This window comes from Phalangium opilio, unplaced genomic scaffold (assembly GCF_054372755.1).
Source record: "Phalangium opilio isolate 3A_F unplaced genomic scaffold, DU_Popi_V2 ptg000229l_1, whole genome shotgun sequence".
NCBI classification, from domain to species: Eukaryota; Metazoa; Arthropoda; class Arachnida; order Opiliones; family Phalangiidae; genus Phalangium; species Phalangium opilio.
This window is the reverse complement of record NW_028324220.1, coordinates 709,943-728,073: the sequence shown is the minus strand read 5'-3', so window position 1 is coordinate 728,073 and position 18,131 is coordinate 709,943. Positions and strand designations below refer to the sequence as shown.

General features: G+C 35.3%; 3 protein-coding genes and 2 long non-coding RNA genes across 6 annotated transcripts; 4 read left to right on the top strand and 1 right to left on the bottom strand.

Annotated features, from left to right (window-relative positions):
- The first annotated feature begins 4,042 nt into the window (after nt 1-4,042).
- LOC149614041 (uncharacterized) lies at nt 4,043-8,556 on the top strand. Its single transcript, XM_089857995.1, has 5 exons — nt 4,043-4,171; nt 4,360-4,384; nt 6,930-7,122; nt 7,631-7,846; nt 8,123-8,556. Exons 3-5 carry the CDS (start codon nt 6,930-6,932, stop codon nt 8,554-8,556), a joined length of 843 nt encoding a protein of 280 aa, XP_089714121.1. The 5' UTR covers nt 4,043-4,171; nt 4,360-4,384.
- A 43-nt stretch (nt 8,557-8,599) lies between these two features.
- LOC149614040 (uncharacterized) lies at nt 8,600-10,185 on the top strand. Its single transcript, XM_089857971.1, has 4 exons — nt 8,600-9,494; nt 9,543-9,740; nt 9,816-9,871; nt 9,951-10,185. Exons 1-4 carry the CDS (start codon nt 8,635-8,637, stop codon nt 10,175-10,177), a joined length of 1,341 nt encoding a protein of 446 aa, XP_089714097.1. The 5' UTR covers nt 8,600-8,634; the 3' UTR covers nt 10,178-10,185.
- Nucleotides 10,186-10,232: 47 nt separating this feature from the next.
- LOC149614039 (uncharacterized) lies at nt 10,233-11,081 on the top strand. Its single transcript, XM_089857972.1, has 2 exons — nt 10,233-10,386; nt 10,700-11,081. Exons 1-2 carry the CDS (start codon nt 10,233-10,235, stop codon nt 11,011-11,013), a joined length of 468 nt encoding a protein of 155 aa, XP_089714098.1. The 3' UTR covers nt 11,014-11,081.
- A 2,953-nt stretch (nt 11,082-14,034) lies between these two features.
- On the top strand, nt 14,035-14,658 carry LOC149614038 (uncharacterized). 2 transcript variants are annotated; one of them, XR_016376225.1, is made up of 4 exons: nt 14,035-14,163; nt 14,222-14,288; nt 14,468-14,530; nt 14,594-14,658. It is a non-coding gene; the product is annotated as an uncharacterized LOC149614038 (long non-coding RNA). The 2 variants fall into 2 exon arrangements; XR_016376224.1 differs by having other exon boundaries at nt 14,416-14,530; nt 14,594-14,653.
- A 1,429-nt stretch (nt 14,659-16,087) lies between these two features.
- LOC149614037 (uncharacterized) lies at nt 16,088-16,685 on the bottom strand. Its single transcript, XR_016376220.1, has 4 exons — nt 16,599-16,685; nt 16,357-16,471; nt 16,203-16,298; nt 16,088-16,122 (listed from the first exon to the last, which is right to left on the bottom strand). It is a non-coding gene; the product is annotated as an uncharacterized LOC149614037 (long non-coding RNA).
- Between the last annotated feature and the right edge of the window lie 1,446 nt (nt 16,686-18,131).

Below are 18,131 nucleotides of genomic sequence, written 5' to 3'. Positions count from 1 at the left end.
AATGAATAAACAATAGGACTCCGGTAACTTCGGTTCATTTACTTCTGGTTACGTGTTGAAGGAAGGGCTGTATAGTCGGCTATGAGTCGGACTGAAGTAATGGCCAAACGTTGTGCATTCCGTCTTAAATAATAAATCTATCCCTGGTGAAACTATTTGTCGAGAACGTTGGGAGGAGAGACGAAACATTTCTCAGTGCGCTCAACTTTTACGCCTTGGAAATGCAGTCTTTTAGCATTGAAAGAATACTAGTAACAACCTGGTTGTTAAGTTTTACAATAAGACTACGGTATTCCGCGCGATCGATTTATAGTTCACGACAACCCAGAATGAGTCAAATGTTTCGCCAAGGTACAGCAAGTAACGGTTTAAATCAGGGTTTAAATGTGTCATGCCATAGAATGCCTGTGTTTGTACACTATATTACTAAATTACAACTTACCGTTGCTAGTGATTCATTAAGTAGATATTGCGGATGCTTTTTTTCTATATGGTATCGTTAATTCCCCGTACTAATGTTGGATTTTGGTCGTTGGGTATATGACGTGCTTAATTAGTTGCATCAAATACAATGATTTAAAACAATTAAAAAATCACGATTAAATGAGCTATACTTACTTTTCGCAGTAACGACATTGAGCCACTTCATACTTAGAGGTACCATCCTCAGATGTTTTAAAAGCCACATTAAAATGCCTCCAATCGTCGCTCCTAGTTTGTTTGCATTTAGATTGACTTGAAACACCCTCAGCCATGACTTTATTAGATATTTAACAACGAAAATCTAACCCTTCGTTTCGCAGAAATACTATGCAATAGCTTTATCGCGATAGAGTTCAGGGCAGGGTTGGAAATAAGACAGGTTTACAAGTCCAAAACCAGTTTATTAATTGCTCGGACCAGTTTATTTATTCCAAAATCTGTGGTCAGTGGTCCCAGGGACCACTTTATTAATTATCGTTTTTGGAAAAAATAGACGGTGGGACCAGTTTATAAATTCGGGGTTACTTATTAGAATTTTTCTAGCTCAACATATTTTCTACCAATTCTACTCCTAGGTAGTTAGTACTCCTTGGCTACAACTTCCCTACAAAAGTTTTGTAGTCTATTGACTATTGATCTTGTCTAGCGTCTATACTCTAGAATGAGTCTCTTGTAGTCGACAGTCTAGACCATAGCCAGTACTAGTTGTCAGTAGTCGTATTAGGAAGTAGTGTATGGTCGTATTACCTAGGACATGGCCAACTTAGATACTCGACAAGCTCGCCAATGAGGCCAGCCAAGTTTGATCGCCCTCTATGTTAACGAGCGTATGAGAAAAAACCTGAAAAAAATATGAAGCCGGGACAAAAAGAGACGAGCTAAAAGTTTTTACTAATGTTAATCCTATGGGGCATGGTCCCGAGAGTGGATTCTATCAGCAATTAAGAGTCCTTTTTAAAATGTTTCCAATTTTTGTCAACTCTGGATATTTTATGAGGCGTGAAGTAAGTTTTGAGCTTCATTTTGAACCTAATTTCATAATTTTACATAAATTATTTCGCTTTCAATAAATTGTTGTTGCTAAGCCTTGGTCATGTTTTTGTTTAAGCAAGCCGGGACAACTAGGGACGAGCTAAAATAAGATTCTAATGCTATTCCTATGGAAAATGGTTTCGGAACTGGATTCTACCGTTAATTAGGAGTCGTTTTCAAAATGTTTCCGATTTTTATCAACTCTGGGTATTTTATAAGGCGTGAATCATATTTTGAGCTTCATTTTGAACCTAATTTAATAATTTTATATCCATTGTTTCACTCCCAATAATTTTCTAAACTAATTGGACCTTGGCTCGTCTCTGTGTTATTTTAAAATATTACACAACGGAATTGTTTGTTTTATGAAATAAGATTTAATATTATATTAAATGTATGTATTGTGGAATGTTAAAAAGTGTATTGCATTTAAATAAACCATGTTTAAACTGAGTGTTTGTCATATGACTCGTAGTTACAATTTCAAAACTTTACGACTAATGGGTTTATTCATGAGGTCTTTAAACATTTTAATTTTTTGGATGTGTTGCTGATTGCCGAAGTCTTCAAGCTTGAGAAGTAACAGATACTTTACTTTTTGCAGGATTCTTATTTTGGCAAGTCTGGTATTGTAGCTTCAACGTAATTTTGAAGGTTCGCTACAAAAGTTCTGCTTGGGTACCGAAGATTTACTTTAGAAGCTTGACAAGTATTTATATTATGAAATTACACATAAGATGACTTTTTGTGATAAAATAAAACGCCAAAAAAATTATTTTTCAAATTTATTGAGTTTTGACATCGCAATAATTACAAATTCAAATTTCGCGGGAAATGAAGCCTGGCTTCATAATTACTCGCCTTCAAATTGAAGTTCAAGTTTAGAAAATTTTTGGGAGTGAAACAATGGATATAAAATTATTAAATTAGGTTCAAAATGAAGCTCAAAATATGATTCACGCCTTATAAAATACCCAGAGTTGATAAAAATCGGAAACATTTTGAAAATGACTCCTAATTAACGGTAGAATCCAGTTCCGAAACCATTTTCCATAGGAATAGCATTAGAATCTCATTTTAGCTCGTCCCGAGTTGTCCCAGCTTGCTTAAACAAAAACATGACCAAGGCTTAGCAACAATATTTTATTGAAAGCGAAATAATTTATGTAAAATTATGAAATTAGGTTCAAAATGAAGCTCAAAACTTACTTCACGCCTCATAAAATGCCCAGAGTTGACAAACATTGGAAACATTTTAAAAAGGACTCTTAATTGCTGATAGAATCCATTCTCGGGACCATGCCCCATAGGATTAACATTACAAAAAAATTTTAGCTCGTCTCTTTTTGTCCCGGCTTCATATTTTTTTCCGGGTTTTTCTCATACGCTCGTTAACATAGAGGGGGATCAATCCCCCAGTAGCACAAGCTCTCCGCATTTTCGTCGGTTTTTGGTCGAATCGTCGGCTGTCCGTTGAGTGTTCTCTAACGACTGAATGCCGACATTAGTTGACTAGGCCGTTATAAGGTCGGCTAACAGTACTTCGAAATAATGGTCGGCTTATGTTACGGTTCGTAGTCGCAAGAAGTTTTTAAGTTCCAATCGATTTCTCAATTCTTATCAACCGAGATGCAGTTTGGATTAACGCTCGAATTAACAAACTGTCGGAATGTTCGACTTCCTACCGACTCTATTGCGGGTGGTCTGACCTTAACGAAAATTAATCATTTCTAAATATTTAAAATATCTGAAAACGCGCCAATAATTAATTCTCGTCCTGACACAATGCTATGAACTACGTTTAGTTAGATTAAATCTAAATCATTTTTAAAGGGTTGGTAAGGAGTCGGCCGTTTTGAATGTAGCTAGTCGTACCGCTTTTAGGTTGGTAAAAGGTCGAGAAGTCGTTTATTTAAAAATAAAAAATTAAGTTGTAGTATATACGATGAGGAAATAAAAATATACAAAAAAATTCTTAGTTAATATAAATGGTGCAAAACCTCCGTGTAATTATTCCGGCACTGAACAGGAAGTTATTAAACCATATAAAATATAGAGTTTGTGAGTCCATTTGCTCATGGAGAAATGTTATATAGTCTTTGATAAATAAATTTTGAATTTTGATCCATTCTCACTCCAGAGTTTCCGGATGGGCGGTTTTCATCTCGAATTTGGCTTTTTTGGAATTTATATTTCAATAGACAAAGAGAAATATGCCAATAGAGTTCGTTGCTCAAGATATATTTAATTGAAGAAAACTTTTATATATAAATGTAAATAATTGTGGTTTTTTCATGGAATTTTTTGGCGGTTTCCCGGAAAAACCTATTTTATTTGTGCGGGATTTTTTTGGATTGTGCGGTATCCATAAAAAATCTGGTAGCTCTGTCTCATCCTCGGCGCTGATGTTTTCGGGTTTTACCACTTTAGGTCTCCCACTCTCACTTACGCGGCCGACTCTTAACGTTTCTCGCGCTTTCTTCGCTCCGCGTTTGTCTCGTGTTTACTGCGCTGATACTGCTGTGGCCCGTGGGTTTATCGCCTTTAAACTTAAATTTAATTATACTTCTTTAACTGCAGCTCTAAATTCTAAAGGTATTTAAGAGAGACCTAATGAAACTCAGCATTTATTGTACAAACGCTTTTGTGTAAAGAGGTGAGTTCTTTGTATATAATTTCGCTAAGCCTTTGCTACAGAATGACAAAGAAAGAACTGGTTTTGATAGTGTATTTAAGCCTGTGCCTCTACAGAAGGGGCTTGAATGTTGCTCTTTTGCTAAAATTAAGCTAGTTAAACTGTAAGTTATGACTCCATTAATCTAAATATTATATTTCTCTCTTTAGGTTTGAAACTGTGTTGTTAATAAAGGTAAGAAAGTATTTAAAAATAATTTCAAAAGATTAACCAACATTAGGTGAGTTTACAGTTTTAAGCATTAATTAGTTTGTTAAGTTGGGTTATTGGTTCAGCTATTAGATAATGGATGATAGCCAAGCTCCACAGGGTAGTTATAAGTCGTTGAATAATTTGAGTGATAGGCAGAAACGTCGAAAGAGAACTAGATATTTTGCTAGTGTTTTAGATCGAGTTGATGATGTTAATAAGGTATCATTGAATGACACAATTAGCGAAAATCAGGGCAGTAGCTCAAACACTTTCTCTCCAAAAGAAGTAATAGTCCGTCTTTAGAGGGTTCGACCCCTGAGTTTACGCAGTCAAGTTCTTCGGATGCAGAAGGTCCGCTTCGTGTTAGCGGGGAAAATAGTCCAGGTTCCAATGATTCAAATATGGGTAACTCTCATCGTGACGATTACAATCGAGATACTTCTAATTCTGGTGGTTCACGTCATTCAATAAGTTCTGATATTGACAATAGTTCAGACCCTAGTAGTTTAAATTCAGAGCAAAGTTCGAGTAGCTCATCGGAAGAGGAATTGTTAGACATTCGTTCGGGCTTGCGTAACTGGGCATTAAATCACAGTGTGAATCACGTTACTATTAATGCCCTACTGGTGTTGTTGCGAGATAATGGTATGGAACTGCCAAAGGATGCACGTACTCTTTTAAAGACTCCAAGGTCAGCTATGGTAGTAAATATAGAAAACGGCGAATATTATCATGCCGGGTTTAGTCAAGGTTTAAAAACATTTTTACAAGGAAATCCCCATTATGATCGTGAAATATCTTTTGCCATAAATATAGATGGCCTTCCAATTTTCCATAGTGATGCCAAACACTTTTGGCCCATATTAGCTAGTGTTTTTAGTTTTTCTCAGGGGATGATAGGTAAGCATTTTGTGGTCGGTGTGTTCTGCGGGGAAGTTAAACCTGGTAACCTAGAAGAATTTTTGAGGCCGTTGATTACTGACTTACAAAATTTAGAAGTCAACGGATTTGAATATGAAAACAAAAAATATATCTGCAATGTTAAAGGGCCCTTTATTCTTGACACTCCTGCTCGGGCTTTTGTTAAGAATACAAAGGGTCACACAGGTTTCAACTCATGTGACAAATGTTCTATAAGAGGCAGTAGACATCTTCGCCGAACTGTTTTTTTTTATGAAGATTTTAGCACGCCACCTCGTACTAATGAATTATTTCGAATCCAAGATGATGATTTTCATCATTTAGTTGGTAACATGTCTCCCCTAATAGACTTGAATGTAAACATGGTTCGGCAGTTTCCATTGGATTACATGCATTTGGTTTGCCTTGGTGTGATGAGAAGGATGGCCAAGTGTTGGTTAACCGGAAAACTTAATGTTAGATTAACTAACCACTTATGTGAACGTCTATCTGAGAAACTCCTAAACTGTAGACAGTATGTTCCAAATGAATTTGCAAGAAAACCCCGAGCTGTAAAGCACATTAAACTGTGGAAAGCAACAGAACTTAGGCAGTTTCTATTGTATACTGGTCCAATAAGTTTGATAGACATACTCAAAGATGATGTTTTAAAACATTTCCGGTTGCTTCACTGCGCAATTTATATTTTAGCACACCCAATTTTGCACAAACAATATGCCGATTATGCAGGAGAGTTACTGAAAATATTCATAAACATGTCAAAAGAAATTTATGGATTAGAGTTCATTGTAATGAATGTCCATTCTCTTTCTCATATTGTTCAGGATGTAAAGAGGTTTGGAGCACTAGATTCTTATAGTGCCTTTCCGTTCGAAAATCATTTGCATTTCATTAAAAAACATTTAAGAAGTCCGAATAAACCACTTCAGCAACTGATTAAAAGGCTTGAAGAATCCAAATCATTTTCCAAATCCCAAATTAGACAAGGTCTAAGTCTAAAGAAACGTTTTAAAGCCAACTATCCATTTTTACCTCCAAATGTAGAAACGTTCAAAAAACTTCATACACAAAAATTTGTTGTGTCGGTATCAAACGGGGATAATTATTTTCTGTTGGAATCTGGTGAAACATTGGTTATAAAAGCGATTTTTAAAAATTTAGATAGTGAAATATTTGTTTGCGGAAGTGTTTGTAAATTTGTCAATGACCTTTTTGACTATCCCCTGGAATCTTCCAAATTAGGTATTTTTATAGGGCGGTTTTCAAAACAAATTAGCACTTACAGTTATTCAAGTCTAAAGATGAAGTGTTTACTGTTGCCAATAGAGAATAATTTATTCAGCGTGATTCCTTTGATGCATGATGCCTAGTTAGTAACAAAAATTAACTAAACATTTTTCTGCTTGATTGGATTTTAACATTTAAAACCCCATTGATATTACAAATTCAAAACAAGCGCCAGTGGTTGAAAAATGAACCTACCATTGGTATTTTTTTTAAATAAAGAGAAGCGTATATTCTTTGTTTAAAAAAAATATTAATGACAAGATGATTTTAAGATCTAATTTAAGCAATGTAAGTTAAATTCCAATCTTTCTTGAATCAGATGTATGCAATAGTTAGTTTTCTCGATGAGCCTGGGGCTATTGATATTGTGCCATCATCTTGGTGTATTGCCAAAAACAAGTGCTTATGGCCAATGAAATCTAAGCGCGGAGAAATATCTAGGTTACAAATTGCTTGTCATCCTCCCTCAATGAACTGGGAATCATTCAACGTAAAGATTCTATCTAAAGCCTGTAAGTATTTAATAGTGTTTCAATTTATTGTAAATGATTATTAAAGGGACCTTCACCGAGTATGAAGACGAGGAGCCTTTTTGAAATTTCCGGCGCAAACTTTCATATCCAGAGCATGCGTGACTTGCCAACCAACCAGCAGCGCCCTCTGGTATGACGAGAGGTGATTTCATTGGTTAGAAAGTCGTGCATACTCTGTAGACGAAATTTTTTCGCCGAAAATTGCAAAATAAGCTCTGCCTCTTCATCTTCGGTGAAGAACCCCTTAAATGGGATGATGAAGAAAGAATTAAATGAGAGGTTAACTACAAAGATCGATTTGCATTGATGCGTGAATGGTAGATTAAGACATCTAATAGTTCAAAATTCAAAGCATTTGCAAAAAAAGCATGCGTTATTATTATGTAAACAAGTCTTAAATGCGGTACCGCATAAAACTATAGTTATTTTTCGATTTACCCGGTCTCAAATGGTAATTAATTTCATATTCCATGTTTTTCTTCTGAAGCGACGTACAATAAAGCTAGGCAACTTTGCAAGAGGGCGGAAGATACATCGGATTTGCAAAGTGAAATCGAAAACGGAAAACGAAAGAGAAAGAGAAATACAGCCTATCTAAGCAACGAAGAAAGTGATAGAGGAGATGGAGATGAATCGAGCTGTTCTGATAATGAACTGACTCAACGAAAAAAGAACTTTAAGAAAAAAATGGAGATATCAAATGGTAAATAAAAATATCTTATTTCAATACTAAAAATGAGAACGTCAATTAGGAGATTAAATTGATATACTTTCTGGAGAATCGGGGATAAATACAATTTTACAATTTGTCAAAAACCTTTTTATGTTTTGTAATTGTTGAGGTACTAAATTTTCCTCATTTCTTTTATTATTCATGTTTCAAAAAGACTCATTTTATGAATTTTCAATAAGAAAATATTTGGTTGGGTTTAAGTATCCCTTAAAAGGTTGTACTTATTTTTTCCTAATATATTAACAGATTTGGTTCTCAAACCCAAGGGCTCTACCGTCATTAAGTTTCCATCTCCACCGGATTTTGTTCCATTTCCGGAAAGTAATCCAAACAAACAGACTAGTCAAAAAACCTTTTTAAGGTCAGGGCAGAGTATGGATTCAACTAATCTAGTCGAAAGTGATCTATCTGAGATATTGCCACCGGCTACAACGGAAAAATCCAGATTTGAGTTTCCTCAAAATGTTTCGTCATCTCTAGTGAAAGATTCACCTACAGTTTCACTACAAGAAACAGAAACTCAAAGCAGTGCACAAAATGGCTCGGATGAAAACTATGTATCCCCAGGGGCTTTCAACAATAAATCACAAGAAAATACAACTTACAACAATTCGTCTGAGGGAAGGTCCGAAGATCTAAATTTGCCTTTCAGCGTGCAACCTCCTATGTTGCTTAAATAGCAACATAGGAGGAACAAAACTGGAAACTATTATCACTCCTTTGCAAAATAAAAATAAAAAATATCATCTCAAAGAGAAATGCATATAACATCTTCAAAAATAGGCGTAGTTGAAGACGTCTTAAACGATAATGCAGAAAATTACTTGCAGAAACAAAATGACGAGCAAGAGCCCCGTATTGGGATAAATAATAAAAAAATTGTGGATGAAAATGAAACCGGAAGTACTGAAAAGAATGGAGCTAGCGGATGGGTTCATAAACCCATAGATAGGGCTTCAACCTCAAAGTCATTTAATCGATTAACAACTAAATCAGTTGTCAGCGAATCGGGGCCTCATTTATTTAGTAGTGGATCATCTCGCAAAGGTCTAGTCGTATCAACACGCAAAGGTCTTGTCGGATCAACACGCAAAGGTCTTGTCGGATCAACACGCAAAGGTCTTGTCGGATCACCTCGCAAACGTCTAGTCGGATCACCTCGCAAACGTCTAGTCGGATCACCTCGCAAACGTCTAGTCGGATCACCTCGCAAAGGTCTAGTCGGATCACCTCGCAAAGGTCTAGTCGGATCACCTCGCAAAGGTCTAGTTGGATCACCTCGCAAAGGTCTAGTCGGATCACCTCGCAAAGGTCTAGTCGGATCACCTCGCAAAGGTCTAGTCGGATCACCTCGCAAAGGTCTAGTCGGATCGCCTCGCAAAGGTCTAGTCGGATCGCCTCGCAAAGGTCTAGTCGGATCAACTCGCAAAGGTATAACCGGATCAACTCGCAAAGGTATAACCGGATCTGCTCGCAAAGATATAACCGGATCAGCTCGCAAAGATATAACTGGATCATTTTCCAAAGATATATCCGGATCATTTTCCAAAGATATAACCGTATCACCTTGCAAAGATATTATCGGTTCATCTCGCAAAAGTCTAAATGGATCGTCTCGTAAAAGTCTAAATGGATCGTCTCGTAAAAGTCTAAATGGATCGTCTCGCAAAAGTGAAAGCCAATCATTTCGAAAAGGTGAAAGCGAAAGCGAATTACTCCGTAATGGCAGGAAAGGATTACCTAGCGGTTCAACTCATATAGGTGCATCAGGCGGATCAACTCGAGCTTTAGATAGCGAATCAACTCAAAAATATGGTTTTATTGGATCGACTAGTAACCCAGAAAATATATCCACTCAAATGAAGTATGAGTAAAATTTAAGCAATATAACTCTCAAAATGCCAAGTTACAACAGCCTATTCTAATTTCTTTATCATAGTACAATGAATATTGACGACACAGCTTGCAGTTTAACTGGAAATATAATGTCTCAAGGTAAAAATGAGAACGCTTTTTACTTCATTGATTTTATAAATATTTTTTTTTTTGGTTTATAAAAAATTTTGGATTACAGAAAAATTTCAAAAAACTGTAGTTCTTATGCTTACCGACTTAAATTCAAAGTTTGCTCAAATGTCAAAGGCTCTTTCGGAAAATTTTGGATTTAATACAACGTCATCGACTACATCAAATCGTTTAAAGTTACCAATTCCAGATATACAAGTGCTAGAACAAATTGAAGAACTCCTTCAAAGTGAAGAAGAAAGAGAAAAAGCCGTAAGTAAATCCTTTCCCAATTAATACTCAAAAACGGTTGTGACATGAAATGATAGTAATTTATTATTTGAAGATTACCATGATCAGAACTTGGGGTGGAAAGTATCCGGATGATATTATAAGAAGGGCCTTGGCGAAAACTTTCAAACATGGTTTATTTTTGCAAATGAACTGGATGGGATCGAATGGAAAAATTGGCTATTCAAAATTAATTTTAAGAGATGTAATCAATGGTTAGTATTATTTTTAAGTGCTAGTTAAGCGCATAAATCTTCAACAACTATTCATCATAAAGGGATAAAGATTGTTAAAATAACATCAAAATCAATAACAAAACTTATCAAAATCTGTTCGTTAATTTTATATAGTTTTTCAAACTTTTAAATTTTGACTTTTTAAGTCAACTTTTGAAACTTTGAAAAACAATATTTAATTAACGGAAAGGTTTTGGTAAGTTTAGTTTAAAGTAATTATATATTGTTGGAATGTGTATTTATCACATTCCTGTTTTTATTCAGAGAGATAAGATAATTTATTTACTTGTAGCTGCAGTAATGGCAAATCCGAAGTTAAGAAGATCTACGGAATATGATGTTGAATGTGTCATTAAAAAATGGCTTAAACATAAGTCTGACCGCGCTGGGGGTCGACTGGATCGAAGAAAGAAAGAAAATAAGATAATTTCCCAAGATGGTGATAGTGTTGATGCAGATGAACGAATTGATGACGACGAAAACAGTAATGAAGAAGAAAACCCTGAAGATAAAGGGAACATAGATGAGGGTTTGAACTATGAAAAGTGCCAAACGTCCAATGATGAAAGCAGGCGTTTCGACAGTGAAGATTCTTTAACTGATTAAGTATATAGAGACTTCACTTTATCTTTTCAGACGAGTATTTTTAATACAAACTTTTCCAAGTATCTTAAGGGATTATAGACTATTCTGGCAAAAAGTGGTTTTTATAAATTCCTTTATATTTATAAATAAACTGGATTCATTGGGCGTTTTTTGGAACATGGACTCTGTTATATATCACTTTATGTCAGAATTAACTCTCCCTTTAAAGCTTTTGAGCTGCATAATATGAAAGTGTTTTCGTCATTTAATTATCCCTTAACTATATAAGTTGAAGTGTTTTCAAACTTAAATGTTTAAATAGTAAAACAAGTTTTCAAGTTATTTGGTCCAAACAAAATATTTAAGTCATTGTTACTCCTTAAAACTATTTGTATTTCATGTAATTAATGTTCCTAAACTATATTTTACATGAAATTTAGTATTCTAATTCATTGGTCCTAACAAAATATTGCATTTACATAAAATTCATTTTCCTCCAATTTTTTCCCACATGATCAAAAACCGGTCATTTAGTGAAACCATTATGTTAAAATATGTGATATGACTAGGGTTCGAAAATTACGGTAATTTTGGAAAATGGTAAATTACGCGGTAATTTACCGCGTAAATTACCGTTCATGGTAATTTACGAAAATTCAAAAATAAATTATATTGATCGTTTCTAAGCTAAATATTGAAAAATACCACTTGAACATAGCTATACTTTTCAAAGCATAGTGTCGTACATTATTTAAATACAGAGTTTTGATGTTTGCAGTTCACATAATACTTTTGAACAGCTACATCCACTTTCTTTTTCTTACCCATTTTGTGAATTATTGCTATTTCACGTTTTTAGAACAAAATTCTAGAGATGGGCCGATACCAGTTTAAACCTACATCGGTACCGATACAGATATTGGTATCGGCCCATCTCTACAAAATTCTAACTACAGGGTTTCCAGCTGACGCAAAGGAACTCGACAACAAGGATAGACCAGAAAATAAAATTTCATTTCCTTAATCAAATATTTTCCACGCTTACTATTCGATTTCTATGACTTACTCATGTCTCATGAAAAGAAATAAGTGTGCATGCACGGCTTGAGCAAAATATGGAGCTTTTAGACCATTTTCCAAGAGAAAGACATGAGAATTCGGTGGTAAATTACCATAGTGGTAATTTACCGTCGTAAATTACCACGGTAATTACCAGGGTAATTACCGTTTTCGTAATTTACCCGGGAAAATCGTAAATTACAGTTACCCTGGTAAATAACCGTGTAAATTACGATGGTAATTTACCGATTTAGAACCCTAGATATGACTATGTGTGAGATGCTAAAGTGACCTTGGAATAAAAATATTTTTATGTTCTTGAAATCTATATATGTGTAAAATTCACAGTTTTTGGGACCTAAGGAAAAACCAACTTCGCTGCCCGCAGGATGATAACGAGACAGGTAAGGCAATCGTTTGCAGTCGGATAAGAGGACGATTTTCAGTCGGACAAAAAGGATATTTACAGTATGGCAAAAAGAATATTTAGGGTCGGGCGAGAAGACCGTTAAACGTCGGGCGAGTCAACCGATATAAGTCCGACGATACGACCATTAGCAGTCGGGCAAGACGATCATTAGCAGTCGGGCGTGATTATAGTTAACAGTCGGGCGGACGACCATTAGCAGTCGGGCAAGACGATCAGTAGCAGTCGGGCGTGATTATAGTTAACAGTCGGGCGGACGACCGTTAGCAGTCGGATAGGAACACCATTAATAGTCGGTTTAGACGCCCATTAAGATTCTTATCTGTTGGCAAGTGGTACAGAATACAGTCGGAAAACTATGTTTTTTTGGGGTGGTAATGTTACGTTTTCGGAGTTGGCAAAATACAGTCGGGCAAGAGTCTGGCCAACCGTTTCATGGCTAGGACATTTCGACGGTCAAACTGCATGTTCACCGACCCTTTTGCGTCTGTCGGTGTTGCAGGGGTCTTGGCTGGCCTCATTGGCGAGCTTGTCGAGTATCTAAGTTGGCCGTGCCTAGGAGGATGGAACACGGTATTACAGGATTTTGATCTGGCTAGCGAGAGAAGATATTGCCACCGAAATTATGTAAAATCAGTAGAAAAATATTTTTTTCTGGTAAAATCAAAAACGTTGAAGGTAGCAAATTCACTACCCTTCCTCGCATACTTTATTGAGAAACTTCGTCTGCTTATATTTTGACTCCACCCACTCTCGATGCGAGGATGGTACTAGAGGCTAATGCTACGATCCGACGTTCTTAGTACATAAATCCGTTTTTGGTAAAATGCAATAAGGAATAAGAATAGTTCAGAAAAGGATTAAGAACTTTAAATATCATTAGACATGTTGATTTGATACGCTACTTTTTCCTACAGTAAATAATTCAAAATCAATTAGAATTTTCAGCTTCTTTACTTTTGTGTCTTTACGTGCGTAACGTGCTTTTTATTCTCACCATTTTAGAAATTTAATTTATAGTGGGACCGGTAAAATAATAATTAATGCAAGGGTCACTGGTCCCAAGGACCAGTTTAATAATTCCAACATGAGGGGTCGCTGGTCCCGAGGACCACTAACAAAATTCACCTTATTTCCAACCCTGGTTCAGGGGCCGTATCCTGCAGAAAAAGTATACTCCTCCCCCGGACTTAAGCTCGCTGATTGGTCGGTCAGGATCGAACTTAGGGCTTTTCATTGGCGGTGGCGGTTTTGGGGCAAAACTCACTTAAGACTTGAGATAGGTTGAAATTTTCGAGCAGACGACATTGGCACGTGTCAAAATATACACCAAATTCAAAGTAGTAATTTTAGAACTCGGCAAACCGTTCAGCATCATGAATCGATTAATTGATCGGTTTTTTTGCTTTCTTTTTCCACCGGAACTTAGCAGACTACACTTCGTCGTTGCTAATGGCGGTAATGGCAGGTAATGGACTATATTGTTCTTGGTGTTGTTGACTTTAGAAAGAAAGACAACTAAATTATTGTTTTAAATACTGTTAGTTTACAAAATATAAGGGTTTCCGTTGTTATAATTTAAAAAATATGCCTTTGTTTTGTGGGAAAATGAAGTCGAACTCTGCCCGAAGTCGAAAAGGATTTACACCGAGGCTTATGACGAAGAAAGTCCTCTGTAGACTGTAGTAAATAAAGATTTTATTGTTTCTGTTATTGACTTATTGTTTCTTTCTGTAACATAAGTTTCAAGCAACAGAGGCACGCTAGTAAATGATTGGAACATGAAATGAGGCACCATCCCATAGCGAAGGTATTTCATCATTCATTGGCCATGACCAAGATAATTGTGTTTTGATACAAATATGATTGCCTAATCCTTATGGGTCATGAAAGCCAGATTCGATATGCTTATAATATATATTCCATGACTGTCACAGCCATCTTCCCTGGCACTTGGCATCATGAACTGTACCTATTTTATAATCAAAGCACCAACAGCGAAAGAAATACTTCTACCTTTTATTAAGCAACTATTGCATTAATGTTCAACTGGTAAATAATGTTGCACACATGTCTAACAAATAGAAATATTCATATGCTTTTCTTTTATTATAGATTTGTGGTAATGACATTTCTATCATTGACACTGGCAATGTCAATGGAGAATTATCTAGGGTGGGCAATTCCTCTAAAGATATCTGCCAACATTGAAGTGTTGTAATCAACTTGCATATTAAGGTATTAACACTTTTATTAGTTGAGCATACTTTACTCTAAGGTATCCCTTTAAAGAAAAGGCTGGCATAGTTGTTGCAAGTATAAACTACCAACAAGTATATACAAATATGAGGTGAGCTCTTTAAAGGTTTGTATAAGATAAACAAATCAAACTTAAGTAATTATTATTATGGTAATAAAGAATCAATTATAGAAAAATAAGTAACGGAGAGGAACCAATGTCGAGACTGAATGATGAGCTGTTACTAAAAAAAGTTTAGCAACATTATTTAAATAAAATGAGTTTATTTTGACTTTATCACATAGGATTCTCGATGTAAATTAGTTTCTTATTTTCAATATCTATAAGACCATTTTATTAGACGGACACTTAATACACATCAATGGTAATATTATCTGATTTAGGCAAATGTATACGTCTGTTGGAATGGTGTTAGGATGAAGGAGGACTGGCATTCATGTGCATATTTTCTTCAGCATTGTTGTTTATCAATTATCATAGTAAGATTGCATTAATATAGGACCAATTGAAATTATGTATCAAACCTAAAATCCTATATATGGAAAATAGGCTTTTATTGATCATCTTTGTTGCAGTTTTAAAAGAAAATTCCCCATAATTGTATTTCCAATTGCACATTTCAACAAGTTACGAAGCATTACTGAAACAGCAAAATATTTAAAATGACCTTCATTTTGCATATTCTATTCTAAAAACCTACGTGTTTCAATTTAAACTTTAATTATTTATTTATTCGCTACAACCCCTTTATTTTTAAATCACAATTAAACGTAGTAAAATGTGTTATTACGTCCGAATCTTTAACGAAGAGTCAATTAAAAAATGTGCCACTATAGGAACTAGTAAGCCTATTGGTGATTCTATGGTTATATTTTTATCTCACATTGGCTATTATTTTTATCTAAGTGATCCGTCTCTAATGTTTCGAGCACCCCTATGTATTTAAGGGAAGATACCACGCAAAAATGAATTCAGACAATAAAACTGTAACATTTGAATGGGTAGGAAATAGGGAGTCAACATATTCTTGTGTTTCATTATTTTTTCACCAACAGTTCCATAAAAGTTGGACATTTACCAACTACATATCTACATACATTGCTGGAGAATATCCGAATTCGAGTATAAGATAGCTAACAATTTACGGCATACTGACAAATGTCAAGTTCAAAACTGGGAATAAAGGTACATTTTAGGAGTTCATGGACGTAACTGGTTCGGCCTCCAGTTTTACCGCTCTCCATTGTCGAAGCAGTCTTCTTTCATATATCGCCTTTCAAGATGCTCATTATCTTCTTGATCTCTTCCAACCAACAATCTTGCTCATTGACATCATTTAACCAATCTGTGATCCCTAATGTTTTATCCAGTTATCCTTCCTCTGCTGTGTGGTGTTTTGACAGTGAATGAAGTTATTAAAGTACATTGTCCCTGTATTGCTATCTTTAATTTGCTAAAATAAACCTGTTAGTAACAGAAGAAAATGAAGAGAAATTCCTACTATAGAGGTCAAAAATAGTTCCCATTCGGGTTCATGTCAAACACGTTATTACCACAAATCTATAATATATGAATATGAATATTTATATTTGTTAGACATGTCTGCAACATTATTTACCAGTTGAACATTAATGCAATAGATGCTTTATAAAAGGTAGAAGTATTTCTTTCGCTGTTGGTGCTTTGATTATAAAATAGGTACAGTTCATGGTGCCAAGTGCCAGGGAAGATGGCTGTGACAGTCATGGAACATATATTATAAGTATAACGAATCAGGCTTTCATGACCCATAAGGATTAGACAATCATATTTGTATAAAAACACAATTATCTTGGTCATGGCCAATGAATGACAAAATACCTTCGCTATGGGATGGTGCCTCATTTCATGTTCCAATCATTTACTAGCGTGCCTCTGTTGCTTGAAACTTATCTTACAGAACCAAACAAATAAATAACAGAAACAATAAAATCTTTCTTTACTACTTACTACAGTCTGAGTCTACAGAGGACTTTCTTCGTCATAAGCCTCGGTGTAAATCCTTTTCGACTTCGGGCAGAGTTCGACTTCATTTTCCCACAAAACAAAGGCATATTTTTTAAATAATAACAACGGAAACCCTTATATTTTGTAAACTATCAGTATTTAAAACAATAATTTTGTTGTCTTTCTTTCTAAAGTCAACAACACCAAGAAAAATATAGTCCATTACCTGCCATTACCGCCATTAGCAACGACGAAGTGTAGTCTGCTAAGTTCCGGTGTAAAAAGAAAGCAAAAAAACCGGTCAATTAACCGATTCAAGATGCTGAACGGTTTGCCGAGTTCTAAAATTACTACTTTGAATTCGGTGTATATTTTGAGACGTGTCAATGTCGTCTGATCGAAAATTTCAACCTCTCACAAGTCTTAAGTGAGTTTTGCCCCAAAACCGAAACCACCAATGAAAAGCCTTAAGTTCGATCCTGACCGACCAATCAGCGAGCTTAAGTCTGGGGGAGGAGCATACTTTTTCTGCAGAATACGGGCCTATATCTAATTCCAAAACGGAGCTGGAAATCAGCTTTTTTATATTCGTAAAGGACGAAAGACGCTATAAAGAGTATATTACACAGACTTACCAAAATTCAACTTAAGCCTTGGCCAAAACAAAAGTCGAAAAATTACTTCAAACGATATTAAAACCTCTATTAACTGTAATTATTTACCTGAATTACTTTTTAGACGAAAATTGGACCTGATAACAAAGTAGTGGTTATTAAGGGCGTTATACTTCATTATAAAATCCAAATAATGGTGTTCAAGCTCGAATAAAATATACAAAAAATTAATTAGCGTCGACGACAGTAAGGCTGGCTTATTGTCGTCGACGCTTAATAAGGCATCGCTAATTTATGAATGCCTTACTGTCGTCTGCTATGAAATAATCTTTCTTTCTGTCGTCTGCTATGAAATAGAGAATTCAAGGCATAATTAATTAGTTAAATTACAAAAATTAGACCTCATTTATTTAAAAACTATATAGGTAAGTTTCTCATTTAGTAAATGCTTGTTAATTTGAAAGTATTCCGAAAACTAACTTCGCTGTAGTTTTTCCGTATCGCCTATGACAATTTCCATAAAAAACCGGGTAAAATGTAATGCTTTTTCTATGGGACGCTAACCCTAAAAAGGTGATTTTTTCGTTTAGCATTACAAACGGGTATCAAGTCATATCTACAAGGGCCTTCCGGCCCTGTAGAATTATGAAGTTCCAATTAGACTGTTATTTTCTTCTAAAGGCCAAGTTTTAATTTCTACGATATTTAAAGCATCAGAAAAATTCACCTATCTAACATCGGTAATTATGTTTGAGCGGATTGCTCCCTAATTAAGAGTTCATACATTTCTGGG